General features: G+C 38.2%; 1 protein-coding gene and 1 non-coding gene across 3 annotated transcripts in view; one reads left to right on the top strand and one right to left on the bottom strand.

Moving 5' to 3' along the window:
* LOC114160021 (ubiquitin carboxyl-terminal hydrolase 22) overlaps positions 1-17,068 on the top strand; it is a 29,106-nt gene that overhangs the window by 5,056 nt on the left and 6,982 nt on the right. For both annotated transcript variants that reach the window (XM_028042361.1, XM_028042362.1), the window contains 7 exons: positions 8,879-9,011; positions 12,215-12,328; positions 12,437-12,538; positions 13,588-13,754; positions 14,879-15,038; positions 15,459-15,564; positions 16,533-16,691. In XM_028042361.1, coding sequence (XP_027898162.1) covers positions 8,879-9,011; positions 12,215-12,328; positions 12,437-12,538; positions 13,588-13,754; positions 14,879-15,038; positions 15,459-15,564; positions 16,533-16,691 — 941 coding nt within the window. The remainder of the gene's footprint in view (positions 1-8,878; positions 9,012-12,214; positions 12,329-12,436; positions 12,539-13,587; positions 13,755-14,878; positions 15,039-15,458; positions 15,565-16,532; positions 16,692-17,068) is intronic.
* trnad-guc (transfer RNA aspartic acid (anticodon GUC)) lies at positions 7,919-7,990 on the bottom strand. Its single transcript has one exon. It is a non-coding gene; the product is annotated as a tRNA-Asp (tRNA).

Genomic DNA, 17,068 nt, shown 5'->3' with positions numbered 1-17,068 from the left:
CTCTCTGAACTAGAAAGGAAAAAAAAACAAAAAACATCTCCACCCCCAACCCTCAAGTGTTAAACAAGATGCAAGATAGAGCAGGGATTGTTAGGGGTAGAAATGAATATTTTCTTAAGGATAAAACATTTATGTTGCTCCTCCTCCCCCTTCTTTTACTTCACTTGACGCGTGCATTCTCAAACATAAATGAGATGAGGCATGATTTAATCCACAGAGTGGTTGGTTTTGGTGCTGTGAGCAGATCTTTGTCAGATCCGACTCCATCACATCGCAGGCCTCCTGCTCTGTGACTCATCGGCATACATTTGGAGCAGCGAGATCTATTCCTACAGACTGTTCATACTGCTTGCTTGTTCCTCTTCTTGCTTCACTCCCACGTTGTGGCTTCCTCCTTTATTTTTTCCCCCTGCTTTCATTTTTTTTTTCTTTTCATTGTCAACCTAGTTAAAACCATGATTCATGTTGCTTCCTGCATATCTTCTTTCGGATTTTTGTGCCGGGAAAAAAATACTCATACAGCTCACATTTTATTAAATGTAATGCAGTTTGCCCAAGACCAAGAATGGTTATTCTGAAATGTAACAGAGGTTTTTATATGGTATTTTTATACGGTATTTTTGTATTTCTCTCACACACTATAGCTGTGGTGGTGCTGGATTTGGCCCCTATCCAGATCTGATTCCTTCATCTCTGTATGCTCTCCATCACCCTGTCTTGTCTGTTGTGGCTTTTGGTTTGTCAGTCATAGTGACTCTGGTAGAATGACTCAGTCTAAACAAATGTAAAGCCCTCTGGGGGTAATCGGTGTCCTGATGTGTCTTCTCGTGCTGTCCTATTTGCGGTCCAGTTCTTTAGATATTCCATTGTAATATGTATCTATATTCAGCATTTTATTGTGGTTTTAGGACACTTCCTCTTCTGTCACTGTTGTTTGATTTTATCTTTCTATATGTTAAAGTCCTCTGAAAAAAATCAGTATGGACATGTCAGACCTTGAACTGAAACTTTGTTTCAGCCAGGAAGTGCATGATTGGTGTTTCTCATTGTACCACAAAAGAACAATACCAACCAATTGTTTTTATTAGTTGGTATTTTGTAATGAGCATCATTGTCTGAGCTAATGAATAAGAAACTTGTCTGACTGGAAAAAAACACAACTGTCTCCATATGACTCAATCCTGCTTTTCTTCTGTCTTTTTTTGTTCCTTTGACTTTCCCCGACTTTAAATGATCCTCCCGATTTGACTGTTCAGACAGCTTTGGAAAGGCATTGTTGCTACAAAACATGGTGGTCATGGTTTGAGCCGGCCCTAGGCAGCCATCCAGCCCCCCTCAGAACTGCCATCTGGCTAATGAGCTGTCCATCACTTGTCCATGACTGTCCAAGCCCAGAACCTAGAGGTAATCAATCTCTTTTAGTGTGGACACTCTGTTATTCCACTGGTAATGCCTCGAAAGCAAGTAAAAGTTTCTTTAAACTGTCTAGAAATGGTTGTGTTTATGGAAAATGTGAGAATACGTGGCAGTAGACTGTTGAAAGATAATTAAATAGGACTTCTTTTTATATTTTCACTTTTACCGCCATTGTTAGCCGCTAATAGTTCCATTGTGCCTCTATGCTGTGCGGCTTATAGATTTTCCAGAAGGTAATAGCTAAGGCCTGATTGATCCTAATTGGTACTATGGGAATGCACTAACATTGAGTCTCATGTTCTTGATGCTCATTCAGACCAATGGCACCTTCCTTGTAAGTCATTTTGTTTGTCCCTCTTTAGTTTGTGTGGATGAACTGGTCTAATTTTTGTAGCTCACCTAGGTATGGACATGTAGGAATTGTGTGTTGTAGATTTTTCTGTGTTTTACTTTTTGCAAGTACATTTTTTATGAATTTGCAAGAAGTGTTATGAACAAACACTTGTGTGTTAAAAAACCTGAATTTCTTTACCAAACACTTTAATCTCAATGAGATTGGATGGAGACCATCTATGAAGATCTGTTTACGTTTTGACAAAGCATCACCATGGTAACACATAAAAATGCTTTCTGTTAAACCATTTTGTTTTTAACTGTATTGGTATGAAAAGCATTACAGAACTATTGAAAGACCAACCTCAGCTCCAGTGTCAAATTTTTCTGCATATTGTCACAGGCTTTCTTGAGGGATTACCCAGCTTCACATTTTAAACTGAAGAAAAGCATCTCCACCAGATAATGCTGCCACCATCTTGTTTCACCTTGAGGATGGTGTGCTCAGATGGTGTGAAGTATTAGTTTTCTTCACTATAAAATGTTTTGCACATCGGCATAAAAATATATTTTATGGCTGTAAATTCCATACTGTGGCATAAGATCAGAATAGACTGAATGCATAGATTTTTTTATTCGAAAGACAAATCAATAATTTGCCTTCCCTTTCACATGAGGGGAAGGCAAAAAGTGGCAGTTTTTTAGTTCCATAAAAAAACTGCCACACTTGGCATACTTAATTTTGTGGATTAAGTGTGCCAAGGTTTAAAAATGTTGAGAATGAATGGTTGTTCACAGTAGTGTCTATAACTTCAAAACTCCTGAGCACCATCATCAGTTCACTTCATATGTTTTTGTTCCATGGAGCTTTACTTTATGGGCTGGTGTTTATGGATCACTTTGACACAGTACAAGGAGAAGCCACACACTCCAGCAATCCCTCACATCTCCCAACTCCCAAATTCATGTGGACGATGCGGAAAAGCGTTCTCACGCAAAGCCTCACAAATTGTCAACAGAGATCACAATGAGCAAATGGAAGGCAGACAAAAGGAAAAAGGGAATCACATAGAAAATTTGTCTCAAGGGCGTTTTACTGGCAGCGCATATTGATGACATTTTGTGAAGGGAGGAAAGACGGGTTGCAGTCCATAACACCGTCCTGGTAAGGCGCTGACAGACACCATCCCATGGGATCAGTTGGCTGCATAAAGCATCACTGCCAGTTTCCTCATTCTATTGTTTCTTGCTCATATTAATACCGATTCAGAGGCTGATATGTGTGCTGTTTTGTACATATGTGTTTGGATTTGGATTCTCCCAACAAATATCTTAACATGTGGGCTTATTGTGGAAATATTTTGTAAGTGTTTTTAGGCCTTTAAACACATTTCAGCTCGATGCATTGTTAATGCAGTTAACGGTTGAGCTTGTGTGTTTTGCATACATTCAGAGGCTTATAAATGCTTGGCAGAGTGGTGACTCACTGTTCTCATATAGCAATGCGCTCAAGCCTGTATCAACTCTCCTCCACTCCCCCCCTCCCGTCTGTGTTTTTTGCAGCAGCCGGAGCGTGCTCAGTTGATCCAGACCTTCATCCACAATGTAACTGTCATTTTCTCTCCTCCTTAGTTTCAGCGCATCACATTACTGCCTACATGAATGCATTAAGTTGAATACTAATAGCGGGAGGGTGTGCCTATGTTAAAAATGCACGCAAAAGAGCAGAAGATCCAATAGAGAGACATTAAAGTGCTATTAAATAAAATTATACGATGCTGGATTGAGAACGTTGGAAGATTTATAGATTTGCTCCCGCATCGTCTTAGCCAAGATCACTCAGAACCTCAAAGGAGCCTTATTCTCTTTTTATTAACAAAATGATTTATTCATTCAAATAATGCGTCTCTTATATAGATGCTCCAGCAATCAGCAGCACTAAGCTTTTATACAGCCATGCAAAAGCATTCACTCCCTTTGAGCTTTTTTATATAGCAGAACAAAACATTTCAGTTGATTTTATTTAAATTAAATGCGATACAATTCAAACTAGAGTATAAGTGAAGTGGAAAGGGTAGTCATACACAGTTTAGATTTTTACAAGTGAAAATGTAGCATTCTTTTGAATCCCTTTTTCTCTTGTACCTTGAAATAAAATCCAGTTCAACCAAGTAGTTTATGGACAAGTGGCAACAGTAAACTAGTTGCCACAGTAAAGGAGCCATAAGACGATCTTAATTGCCCCAAGCTGTGTCAAGGGCACAACATACATGTAGAAAAGAGGCCAGATGGCCTGCATGTGCAACGCTGTGGTGGAAAAGTAACACTGCACATCACCTTAAACATACCATTACCCAGATGTAACATGGTGGTGGCTCAGTCATGCTCTGGGAATGCTATTCTTTGGCAGGGATAGTGAGTTTTAGAAGAAATCTGTCAAGAACAGCTCTTAAAGCCAAGGTAAAAACCTAGTACAAGCATTAAATTAGTGTAAACCTTACACAAAATGCTAAACTTTTCCAGAGTTCTGGTCTTCAGGAGAATTCTGTAAATTCATTCTTCTGCTCTTGAAACGAGCTGTTCAACCACAAAGAGAGCATCCCAAATGGGATGCAGAGTTACACAGTATGAACAGAAGGTTGCTACCTGTGCGACGCTGGTCTCAGTAATCTGAGCTACCGGCTGATCAATAGCCGATCTAATAGAACATTAAAAGGCCCCCGGCACAGACATAGAGGCAGGACTGCTGAAACTGAGGAAGAGATGGCCACTGAACCATTGTCAGGGGAAGAAGGCAGAGATAGATTTTCTGCTCTCTGAAGAGGTGTAAAGGAAGATAAGAAGGAGGGCAAGGCGTGGCACTCACTGGCTTTTTTGTTTTGGACTTGTGGTGCATGGAGGGGAAAAGGGATGAGTAGTCTCCCTCAAGTACTGCTTTGGAATGATGCGCTTAGACAGGCAGTGGAAAGCACCCATTTAGGGTTTTGCTCTTTTTACTTTTAACAGATGCAGGCATGTTCTTTGATGAATTGAATGTCATGTTTTATGTCCTCCAGAAAATCTTTTTTTTTTCCCACTAATTCTTTCTGGTTTTGCTTGAGTCACTGTTTAGCCAGTTTCAATAAAACCAAGCTTAGTGTTAAAGAACTTAAATATCCACTCAACTGCAGTGTTGTTACAATCCATGCCTCGTACCGATATACAAACCAGATTGGGAGCTTTTCTGTGAGCCTCTGTACGCCACTGTACGTAAAATGTGACCTAACATGTAGTTCAGTGAGGTGTGTCATCTTTAACACTATGAACTAATTTGCAACATTTATTTTAAACTGATCTCATAGAGGCAATTGTTTTGATTAATTGTGCAGGAACTTGCGTACTGAACACACTTGTTTTTGTACATTAAAGCTTATAGCAGCACTCTCACAAGGCTTGACATGGTGAAGAGCGGTCATGAATTTCAACATATCTCAGTCAAACAGAGTAATCACGTTAATGGGTAGCTAAGCACATTAGCATTGGGTTAATGTGTTAAAAGAAGTATGATGAACTGTGATTAAATGAATAAAGCACAATCAAAACTCTGCCACAGTGGTTTTACAATTTCAATCACCTACATTTATTATTTTATTCACAGCGCTACAGCCAAATAAGAATTAACATGATTTAACACAAGATATAAATGTTGACTGATGTTGGCTCTAATGAACTTATGAAGCTGTTTAATGTTATTTTTCATGTGTTATGATGGTTTTAGTATTCAAAGAAGATGTAGATACAGAATGTTAGCTGAAAAACATAAACATGCATGTTGTGTGGTAAAGTGTTAAAAAAGGCAAACTAGTTGTGCTAATCTTATATAAGTAGTAGCTTGTTTACACTATAAACTGCCCACATCAGCCCTCTATTACTTTGACAACACACCAGAATTCCTCAGATTCTCACACTTTTACTTTTCAAATATGAATTGCTTATATCACACTACTCTTCAGGTGTATAGAGTGTATTAATTGATCTTGTGTCCACGTACATATTTTTTGACATTTGCTTTTTGGTTGCATGGTGCAAGAAACTGCTGCCTGAGTGGTGTCGCCTCAGGTCAATGGGTAGCCAATGTACATGCCCCTGGACATATTGTGTTCAGACAAATGCATGCAGTTGTCTCAAGCCACCCCTGATGGCTTGTGAGGAAAACCATCCTAAAGTATATTCACTTGCCAAAGTATCAATGCAATCGGATCACTTCGAATGTGAATGTCTCCATACCATGCACAGAAGAAAAACAGATTTAGCTGTCTGGAAAGATTTCTGATCACAAAACCCCCAGTGTTTATGTTCTACTAAGTACAGTCGCTCTGCCCATCTCTGCTATTGTGGTAACATTTTTAAAATGACTGAGTAAGCTGTTTAACAGCTGAGTACAGGCTCGGAGCAAATGGCACTACTAATTACCCTGCTAATATTGGTTCTTTTTATACTTGTGCATTGGGTTAATGTATTAAAAGAGCCAAACCCCCCCCCCCCCAAAAATCCAATTTCTATGTAGTGCGATTTAAGTCAAATTCTGCATAAGCCCTAAAACTATTTACTTAAGTTTGTGTATGTTTAAAACTTAAGTCTACGAGTCAAGATAATGTTGAATGCTAAAGACAATGTTATTAGAACAGAAATAATCACTGCTTTTAATATTTCTTTTTAGATATATTTTGATAATACTATTAAGTGAGTTTGTGGTATATTAACTAGGAATGTACCAAAATGAAAATGTGCTAAAATCAATATCTGGTGTTAACATTGCTAATATGGCTACTAATCTATATTTACCAGTGTTATTATATTTTACAACACCTTTGAGAAACTGATATTACTTCTCTGCTTCAGTTAAAATCACCCACAATCACTGTTACATGTCCAAATAAAAACCACATGGCCAACTCCTTCCTCTGACTATACTGCTGCAAATTTTTGATGAGGATATATTGTGCATCCCTAATTTCAAGTCAAGTGTGAGAATCTCGGCTCTGCCCATGGCAATTTCAGTTGTGTTGCACACACTTCTAATATAATTATACATTTTTTATAAATTATACAATTGTAATTTGCATCTCCTATTAAAAAAAACTTTGGTTTGTGTACACTGTTGCAACTTTGGCAAAATGAGATTTGGAGAAACATTGACACAAAGAACCTCTATCAAATATATGGTATTAGCATGGAAACTATGTTTTAAACTAGGTTTTAATATAATAATTTAAATCTAATCTTGAGTGCAAAAACTCTCATATATAATAAAGATAGATGAAGTCAAAATGAAAAGGTTTGTGGAAATATTAACCATTAAAAACAATAGAAATTGGGAAAAATTTAATTTTCATGTGATTATCTTTAAGAATATTCAATTATTTTAAATTTTTTTTGTTTAATTGAAAATGCAATTGACTTAATGAATCAGTTATATTAAAATGAGACAAGTTTTCTACAGAACAGCCATAAGTCAAAAAACAGAATCTTTGCAACACTGGTGGTTTTTATGAGACAGAGACACATGCATGTAAAAATCAACTAAAAAGAAATGCAGCATTTTTTGTTGTAAAAGACAGATTATACCTCACTTTTTCCACTACTCAAAATGTATAACTTGATGAACCATTGGCGATGATTCCTTAGTTCTTCATGAAGACAGCTAATGTAGTTATGAATTTCCTTGCCGAACATACGTAACTCTTATTTTGGAGATATTGGGGTTTTTTTTTGCTAATCTTGAGGGAATATTTAGAGTTTTTAAATGATTGGTAATTACCACTATCAAAGAGAAGTATCTATTGTACAGTTGATTTTCTAAATTATGTCTTTTGAATCATGCACGGAGAAGAGGATGAAAGGGATGACTCCTTGTTTTCCCATTATACCAAGGGTTGATGTTCAGATGGAGTTTAGTTACTCTATTGTATCTCTAGACAAAAGTGAACAATATGTAGATAATGCTGGTCAGATTCACTGAGCTTGTTTTCAAAAGCTTTAGATGTTTTTGGGTGCAGGTTCATCTTGCACTAAATTTCCACTGTTTATTAGTAATGGGTAACTGATAATATAATATTCCTTTATTTAATCAGGTAAACCCCATTGAAATCTAGATCTCATTTTCAAGAGGGACCTGAAACAAACTTCACTCCCCGTCGGGGAATCGAACCCCGGTATCCCGCGTGACAGGCGGGGATACTCACCACTATACTAACGAGGAGATATGATGATATCTGAGATACGAGATGATAACTGGCTTGTATCAGATTTAGTTTTTTCTGTGCATCTTCACCTGCTTCACACCTACTTTCCTCAGTTCTCACCCTCTTTCTTCCTTACAAAGCAGACATTCTGGTGACTTTTCTGCTCTACCATGACTCTGAATGTGCTTAAAAAGGATAATTGGCATAAAACTGTAGAGAACACAAAAACACAGATGTCTTTATGCTACTCTTATAAGCCTTAATTTGAAGTTTAATTTGAAGATTTAGCAATGTCTACTGTATTTAACAACTTGCCATGTCTTTCTGCAACATTTGTACACATTAACAGTTGTACTGCTGAACGCAGTGGGAATTGGCGGGACTTGGACTGGCTCTCGGCACGTTTGCCAGTAGTGTCAAGCTTTCAGATGCACAGTTTTGCAGATTGCTTCAACGATATAAGCCAAACCTATCACCCACACACATACGCGCACACAGCCACTGCTGATGTGGTGCCTGTTTGCCTCAGACAGATCTTGCTCATCTCTTGCAGTGCGCCTGCCAAGCAGTAAATCCCATCATCGTCTGTGTGTGTTTTGGAGAGTGAAAGATTCTTCGTGGAAATATGTTGTTTTTCGACTGTATTTGATTTGTCAACAGGCAGAGCAGTCGTCAGTCTGCTTTCATGTCAGGTTTATTCAAGCAATGTGTTCTCTGAAGTGTTTACGGGAGCAACTGGAAGATAGAAATCTGTTTCAGCTGGCAAACAGTTCCTCTCTGTATACTTCCCACTTACCATGAGTATTCTGTTGTCTCCTCCTTCACTCTCACTCACTAGCTTCTCTCCCTTGTTTTGATCCAAACCCCCATCCTCCCTGTTTTTTGTTTGTTTGTTTGTTTTGCAGGCCAAGTCGTGCATCTGTCACATGTGTGGCGCCCACCTGAACCGACTCCACTCTTGTCTCTACTGCGTCTTTTTTGGCTGTTTTACAAAGAAACACATTCACGAACACGCAAAAAGCAAAAGACACAATCTAGGTAAGTGGCCCATTCTTCCATACATACTACTGCCCACAATATGTTTTACAATAGATACTTTCTGGAAGTTACCACATTCAACAGAGTTACACTGAAAGTTTACTTCACATTTTTGTTTCTGTCTTGCTGTAGAATGAGCCATCATTATATCAGACTAGTATTAAATTATGTTGGTGTCCACATGAGACCAATGTTCCCAATCCAATTTAAGGAATGTCAGATTTCACTGTATATACAAATGCAGTGCTTGCTTCTCAGCTATCTTGTGATGTCTCCCAGTCGACTCTTCATATAGACATACTGGTGGATGTCAGTAAAATAGAGCATTATAAAAAACATTAAACTCACTGATAAATTTAATGGCTTTATGTCTTAATTTTTACATTAAACTCCTTAAAGTCAGTTTTTCAGAAATGTATAATATCTCACACAACCAATGGTGTTTATTTTATTTTTTTTATTTATTAATTTTTTTTATGTTGTTTTAAATAAATGTATTGCATACAATCACGGGTTAAAACGCCGACTCTGCAGATTTCCAGTATACTGTGAATGAGACCTTCCAAAATGATGGTACGCAACAAAATGTCATTAAGTTAAATCTTCTGGGTGAGTTCTGTACACTACCCTATTAATAAAAAGTTTAAAGAAAGGAAGAACTTGCAGAAAAAGGATTACAAGCAGCAGATGTAATGCAGATGACGCCCTTAGAGGTGCCATTGGCCAACTGCCACACACTGAAGTGCTTTTAACATTTCTCTATTAAATTTCACTAATTGCTCAATTCAAATAACTTTTTATGGTCCTTTTTAATAAGGTTCAGATTTTTGTGGGATTTTTTTTTAATTAGCCATGAGTCAACATTTTGAATTGAATTACTGAAATAAATTAACTTTCCAGTAATATTGTCATTTATTGATATGAAGCTGTACATTCTATTTGAAGTAATCGGTGTTGTCTTCATGTTGTTGCTTCTGGTGATGTCTTTGTACTACACTGTTGCTATTTCTCTCACCGATATGATGTCAAAAGGTAGGCTAGTCTTCAGTGCCATCTGAAGTGAGATCTTCTATACTGATCAGCTTTTTGGGATTGGGCGAGCCCAATCAGCATTTACAAAAGGCATTTTAATATAAATGTTTCATTGTCCCAAAAATGTCTTATTTGTCAGCCATTGGTACACCGTCAACACTCCCTGGCATTCTAAAGTTAAAGGCATTTTAACTTTGGTACTCCAGAAGTTATAAAACAAGCTATATGTCTTTGTTTTTATCCATCAATGAAATTTAATGTGGAAACAATTAAAAATGCATTAGCACCACAAGTAAAACATTTTATTTATTTATTTTTCTCCCACTCGATTTGTTTTTGCCTCTTTTGAAAAGGACTTAATGCACATTACAGGTATTGGGGCTAACTAATGCAAGTTTGTGCTGTCTTTTACTCAATTTGCTTACTGTTTGTGAAATGTTAGTAATTTTTTAAATTGTTTGAATTAAAAGAAATCTCCAATTAATAGACATATGATGATCATCGCAGTCTGTTGCCTGAACACAGGAGAAACAGGTTTTACTAGATACTTAGATTCTTTGAACCTTTCCTTTTTAATTCTTCACTTTTGTGCCTTCTTGTTCACATATTACTTATGTCTTTCCACTACTGTATGGTGCAATAAGATGTTAACGTTTTAACAGGTGTTTCAAGTATCATAATTATAACTTCTGCTTCTAAATCTCATGTTGCAATTGGAGAGGAACAGCCAAAGTCAGTGATGTTACATTCAAGTTAATAGAGCACATCTTAAAATAACAGAAGAAATTGGTTAAAGAAACGAAACTAAATCTTCCAAAAGCCTTGCTATATATGAACATTCTAATTGTGTTAAAAAGATGCTAATGTCTAAGATTTAGATGTCACTCTGATGTAGGCAAATTAACACATAGGGGCAATACTCTTACTTTATTGTCTTTAACAGCTTGAATTGAATTAATGCTGCTTAACAGTTTGGTTAAACACATATACCTCAAGTGAATGGTTATGGTGTTAATTAGCTTTGAGCTACACAGAAGCTGCTCTGACATTGGCCCTCTGCTCATCTCTGCTTCAAATCAAATTAATCCAATCTCCCCTGTGTGCAAAACGGCTTGATGGCAGCTTTACTCTTAGGGCTGCTTTCATGCTGCTTCGACGTGTTTGTTCTAAACAGCCTCACTCTTAGATCTCTTCAGATCTTCAGCCCTTTTCACATCAACTTTTTTCCCCCTCATGTTCCAATCTTTTCATTCGCTGTTCTTGTGCTTCGCTCAGGTGAGGAAAAGTAATCGATTTTTGTCTGTCAGTGAAGTTCTTGTAGTCAATATATTCTCCTCTTCCATCGCCACTTCATTGTGTTGCATTTCTTTTTGTCCTAAATCTGCACATTCGGTTGTTGAAAGGTTTCTGAATAACGCTGAAGCTTACTTTCTTAGTGTGGGTAGTGCCAAAAACAGAAATGCGTCCAGTTAAACTAAAAATAGGTTGTCATGGCAACAGAGCTGAGGTATTGTTGCTGTGGACTTGGAGGATGGAAGATGGTGGCGTATGTGTTAGTACATGGGTGGGAGAGGTGAAACAAGTATGCCTATACCATCACTGCTGCTGTTTCATAGTTACTCAGTTTTTGTAATGTGATCACAAATAGATTCTGGTGAACTTTGACCAATATTACTAGTTTCATGGTACTGAAACACATTTTTTCATAAACATGATCATCTTTATGAAAATCAGATGTATTACTTATTAAGTTTGAAGCATGGATATACACTAAGAGGGCGATGATTATAGTATTTCCACTCATGTTCTTATGTTTCTACTTTTTAAATCAATGTCAATTATATTACTTTGAAGATGAATGTTAAAATTTTTCGTCAAGCTGAAGTTTGGAGGCCTTCTAATATAACTGAGGCAGAAGGCTGCTTAGAACTTCTTTTTTTTTTTACTATTGTATCTTTGTTCACTTATCTATTTTGCACATTTTTAGTAGCTGGAAAATCTAAACAAAAATACAGGATGCTTAAATAAATTAGGACAGATTTGTAGTAGTTTTGAAACTTTCACTTTTAAAGACGACGTAGGGAGAGTTTCTCCTTTAAGTTTATCTGCCTGAACCTCAAACTCAGAAATATGTTATAATGAATTTGTAATGTCCTTTCTTTTCTTTCCAGCAATAGACTTATTATACGGTGGAATATACTGTTTTGTGTGTCAAGACTACATATACGACAAAGACATGGAACAGATTGCCAAAGAGGAACAGAGGAAGGCCTGGAAATTGCAAGGTATATCATTCTGCTTATATCATTCAGGAAACACAAAGGCAGCTTTTTAGTCCGTTTTGTCTTAATATTTCACTGCTGTCATATTTTTGTTTCTTGTGTGCTCAACAGGCATTGGGGAGAAATACACAACGTGGGAGCCGACTAAGAGAGAGCTAGAGTTATTACGACACAATCCAAAGCGAAGGAAAATCACTACAAACTGTACCATAGGTAGGCAATAGAGCGCACTTGTTCAGCCTGCGTATCATAACCAGAACAGTTTTTCATTTTTTGACAGTTATGAGTTGTCATGGTATTTTGTATTTTTTGTGCAAGTGCGCTTGGGGTTAGTCGTGCATTTAAGTGCAATACTCAAGGTCAACTGCACAGAGCAACCCCACAGGCAAAGCACAGCGAGATGCAGAACTCTGTGTTCCGAGTTAGAAGCGCATCACAAGCTTCGTTTTGTCTCTGTTATTCACTGAAGCTACTGTTTTACAGCAATCTGTTGCTTTCTTGTACTCTAGGTCATTTTGTTTTATCCGTTTGGACCTTTTTTCCCCTCAAATTTTAGACAGAATAACTGGTCAGCCTGACTGACTGATAGATTGTGTGTTGTTTGGACAGTTTGCATGCCAGAACCAGTGTAAAGTGTTTAACATCTTACTGAGCACGCTCCTCTAGCACCAAACCTTACTCGGTTTAGATCGCATCCAGAACCTGGCTGTGTTCCACCTGTTCAACCGGCCATCAGAGGAGGACGCTAAATGAATTGTTCACAGCTTTGTGGTCTTCTCCAGGATTCACACGGTTTGCTGGCTTGGACATCTAAACCAAAACCATATTATTAAATCACAAGCCATTTATTAATTAAACTGTTTCAAGAAACATTTGAACACACGTGAGTGGAAACGTCCACAGAGTCCACAGGGTCACAGTTCACCTAGCATGTCCTAACGCAATCTAAACTGTGATGTCCAGGGGAAAATGTGAAATGTTTTTTTTGCAAATATTAATATGAAAAGTAAAGTGTATTTGTGTTCAGATCTTGACAGAGAGCTGATCTAAGTTAGCACAGATGACAAAAAAGCGATGAAATAGGCCTTTACTACACCTACAGCTCGAAAGCCAGCTTCAGTATCACACTGTTTTTGAGCTACCTATCTGATTCCTAAATGAAATAAATGCTTACAGGTTAAGCCAGCAGTATGAAGTCAAATATGTGCAGTTTCCCTGCCATGTCGTTCTCACACTTCTGTTTTTGTATTTTCGTCCTGCAGGTTTACGAGGGCTAATAAACCTGGGCAACACGTGTTTCATGAACTGTATCGTCCAGGCCCTAACACACACACCGCTGCTGCGAGACTTTTTTCTCTCAGACAGACACAAGTGCGAGATGCAATCAAACTCCTGTCTGGTGTGTGAGATGTCGCAGCTTTTTCAGGAGGTATGATGCACTGCTTGCTTATAGGAGGTGTTTGTGAACTTTTAACTTTAAGTAAGAAAAGAAGAATTATTTCACGCAGCCGTAATCTGGGACTTTTAAGAACCATGTTTTTTATTTTTTTTCCCTTTTGGATTTTGTGACTCAGCCTTTTGCAGCGGATTACACTCAGACAGGGAGAGGAGGAGAAATGTTGCCCGAAAGGAATACGAGCAGCTGTTGAAATGAAAGAAAAGGAAGCCCTGTTAATTTTTTGTTGTACCAATTAGTAATTAGATGTCATGCAGCTTTTTCCAGTTATTTTAGCAAACTATTTTTACTTAGTATGTACTTTGAGATCTTGCGATTTAAAAGTATTACATAATGGGTAGCTTGTCTTCTCCCACACTGCCTAACTGTCTTCCTACATCCTCTCTGTTTGCAGCATACATACAGGCCCGCAGATGGCAAGTGGCGCTCTAAAGTATTATGAGTTGATTTGCCACCCCCATCTCAACACCTTTGCAGTCTTGCAACAACACAGACTAGCAGGGCTCTCTCACTTCTCAGTTGATTGATCTGTTAAAATGCATTGGAGTGGTGGGGATGGAAAAAATGATGTAAATTAAACTCTTAAGGTGGATTCTGATCATAGTGATTGTGTGAACCTAATAGTCAGTGTGCCCTTGCTTTATATTTGTATTTTGGAAAAAAAAAAAAGAGTAAATCACATAAAAAGCTAATGATCTCAGTAATTGAATGTCTGTGCTATTTGTGTTTATGAATAAATTATTCCTAAAACACATAGTCCTCATTGGTAAACATGATGGTGGCAGCAGCATGCTGTGGGGACGTTTCTCTTCTGCAGGGATGAGAAAGCTGGATGAACATGGATGGAGCTAAACTGGTCAGAGGTTGTAAAATACTTGATACTGGGACAAAGTTTCCCTTTTTCAGCAAACCAACAACACTAAATATAAATATACAGTGGGAGCTAAAATCAATTGCTTTAAACCAGCATATTGATGTACCCTGTAACAATGGGTCCAGAGGAATTCACTTAATCATAACACAACCATAACACGACAAAAGGTGAAGAGGTAAGAGACATTTTCAAAGCACTAAGCATCTTTCCTTTGTGTCCTCAGTTTTACTCGGGCCACCGTTCGCCCCACATTCCCTTTCGGCTGCTGCACCTGGTGTGGACTCATGCACGTCACCTCGCAGGATATGAGCAGCAGGATGCCCACGAGTTCCTTATTGCAGCATTGGATGTTCTACATCGACACTGCAAAGGAGACACAATAAGTAAGCTCTGCTTGAATCCCTCTGACCCTTGTTTCAAATGAAATGTTTTTTTCGGTTGTACAATAAAAACATGACTTGATTTCTTCTGACATCCTAAAACACGATTTTCAGAGAATAGTTTGCATAGAAAATTGTATAGTGGTAGTCTTAAGTGTAAGAAGGTTGTACCTGATATTATTGGAAACGTACTGAAGGAGACTAACAATGGTTTATACCAAGGGAATTGGATAGTAAGCGGTATGCAGAATGTAAATAGGCCCTGCTGCAGTGTGATGTCAGCCTCACTCACCTCCAGACATGGCAATAATGGTTTCTTTGAGAACCTGAGAGTATTGAAGTAGAGAAGTGATACTGCTACCGGTGAAGTGTAAACTGAGAAAGAAGTCGAACCAGTTTTTCAGATTTCTCTGTTTCCGGCAGGAGATGACAACGGGAAGAAGACCAACAATCCAAATCACTGTAACTGCATCATTGACCAAATCTTCACCGGAGGCCTGCAATCTGATGTTACCTGTCAGGTTTGCCAGTAAGTGTGCAAGACTTGTTTATGGCTTGTAATAAAGGCTTTTTATTCCCTTGGATTTACTTGTCTATCCACCTTTACCTACCTCTCGCCCACGGGCAGATCAAAATGGACGCTGCCCATTTTCACATGGTGTTTAACCATGTGTCTCTCCTTCTCCTATTCAAAGAGCCCGGTCCCTGCAGAGCTACTTTAATGGGGGTTGTCTAGACAGCAGCACGATTGAAGCGCTGCCCGCCTGCCCCCTAGAGCTGTCCTGTCGCATTAATACATGCACGCTGCACTGAACTGCAAAGCACCTTCCCCAAACTAGGAGACAAACCTTGCCCATTGTGATGTTTTCTGCATTGTCTGCTTTAACAATTAATCATTCTTCTTAATTTTCTAAGAAGGCTTTCTGCTTAAAGACTACAAGAGGATAAGCGATTAAGGAACAGAATACATCAGTTTTTTGTACAAGGGAGGGAGCCAAATGGTGCCAGGTTACTGCAGGGTGGCACTCCCATCACCATAAATGCATCCCTATTTGATTTATTGGCCTTCCACTGCTATCCTTTGAGAATTACAAAATCATGACTCATCTTATCAGTATTAGTGATGTGCAGCAACTCTTCTCTTCTGTCACACTATTCATATCAGCCATTAGAAGCATCCATTGTGGGCTGCAGCGCTGCCATTAGGGTGAAAGACAAAAATCTTTGAAAAGTCAATTTTCTTTATAGCCTTACCTATTAAGTGTAAATATTATACACACACACAGTTTACATCTCCCAGCAGAATAAAACAAAAACATGATTCAAATCTAGAGAGGATGGCTGGATTTAAATGTGTAAGTTGCAGCATATGTCATCATCCTTTCATCACTTGCAATAAGTGACAAACAGACCAACAGTAAAACCTCACTCCCATTTATTATACATCGTCCTGGACTAACCTCTCTTTCTTGTGTTTGTTTGCTTTTTTTTCCGCAGTGGAGTTTCAACAACAATAGATCCATTTTGGGACATCAGTCTGGATTTGCCAGGCTCATCTACGCCTTTCTGGCCTCTCAGCCCTGGAGGGGACGGCAGCACGGTCAACGGCGAGAGCCACCTGTCAGGATCCACCACACTCACAGACTGCCTACGCAGGTACAAACTCATTTCACCCCACAAATTACATTTTCTCTCTCTTTTTTTTCTTTCTTTCTTTTTTGTTATTCAGGGGTAGAAGAGAGGGACATAAAGTTTGAAGAGTTTGCACTTTATTATCTGTGTTTCAAAATATATATCTTGTTGTTGTGACAAAACATATTTTAAAGGAAAAGCATAAATTGAAGAATAACGTTGACATAAATTATAGTAATTTTAACCTACGAGTTGTCGGTCTTGTTATCTGACGTTAGATCAGTCAATCTGAGAAGCAAGAATGCAGACAACTGCATAAATAGCGTAAATGTTCCTGTCCCACAGAGAGGAAAAATCTAACCAATATCAGTACAATGGACCAGTGGAAGCACAGAAATAAA

This window comes from Xiphophorus couchianus, chromosome 16 (genome assembly GCF_001444195.1).
Source record: "Xiphophorus couchianus chromosome 16, X_couchianus-1.0, whole genome shotgun sequence".
In the NCBI taxonomy this organism is placed as follows: domain Eukaryota; kingdom Metazoa; phylum Chordata; class Actinopteri; order Cyprinodontiformes; family Poeciliidae; genus Xiphophorus; species Xiphophorus couchianus.
This window is presented reverse-complemented; position numbering and strand designations above follow the sequence as displayed.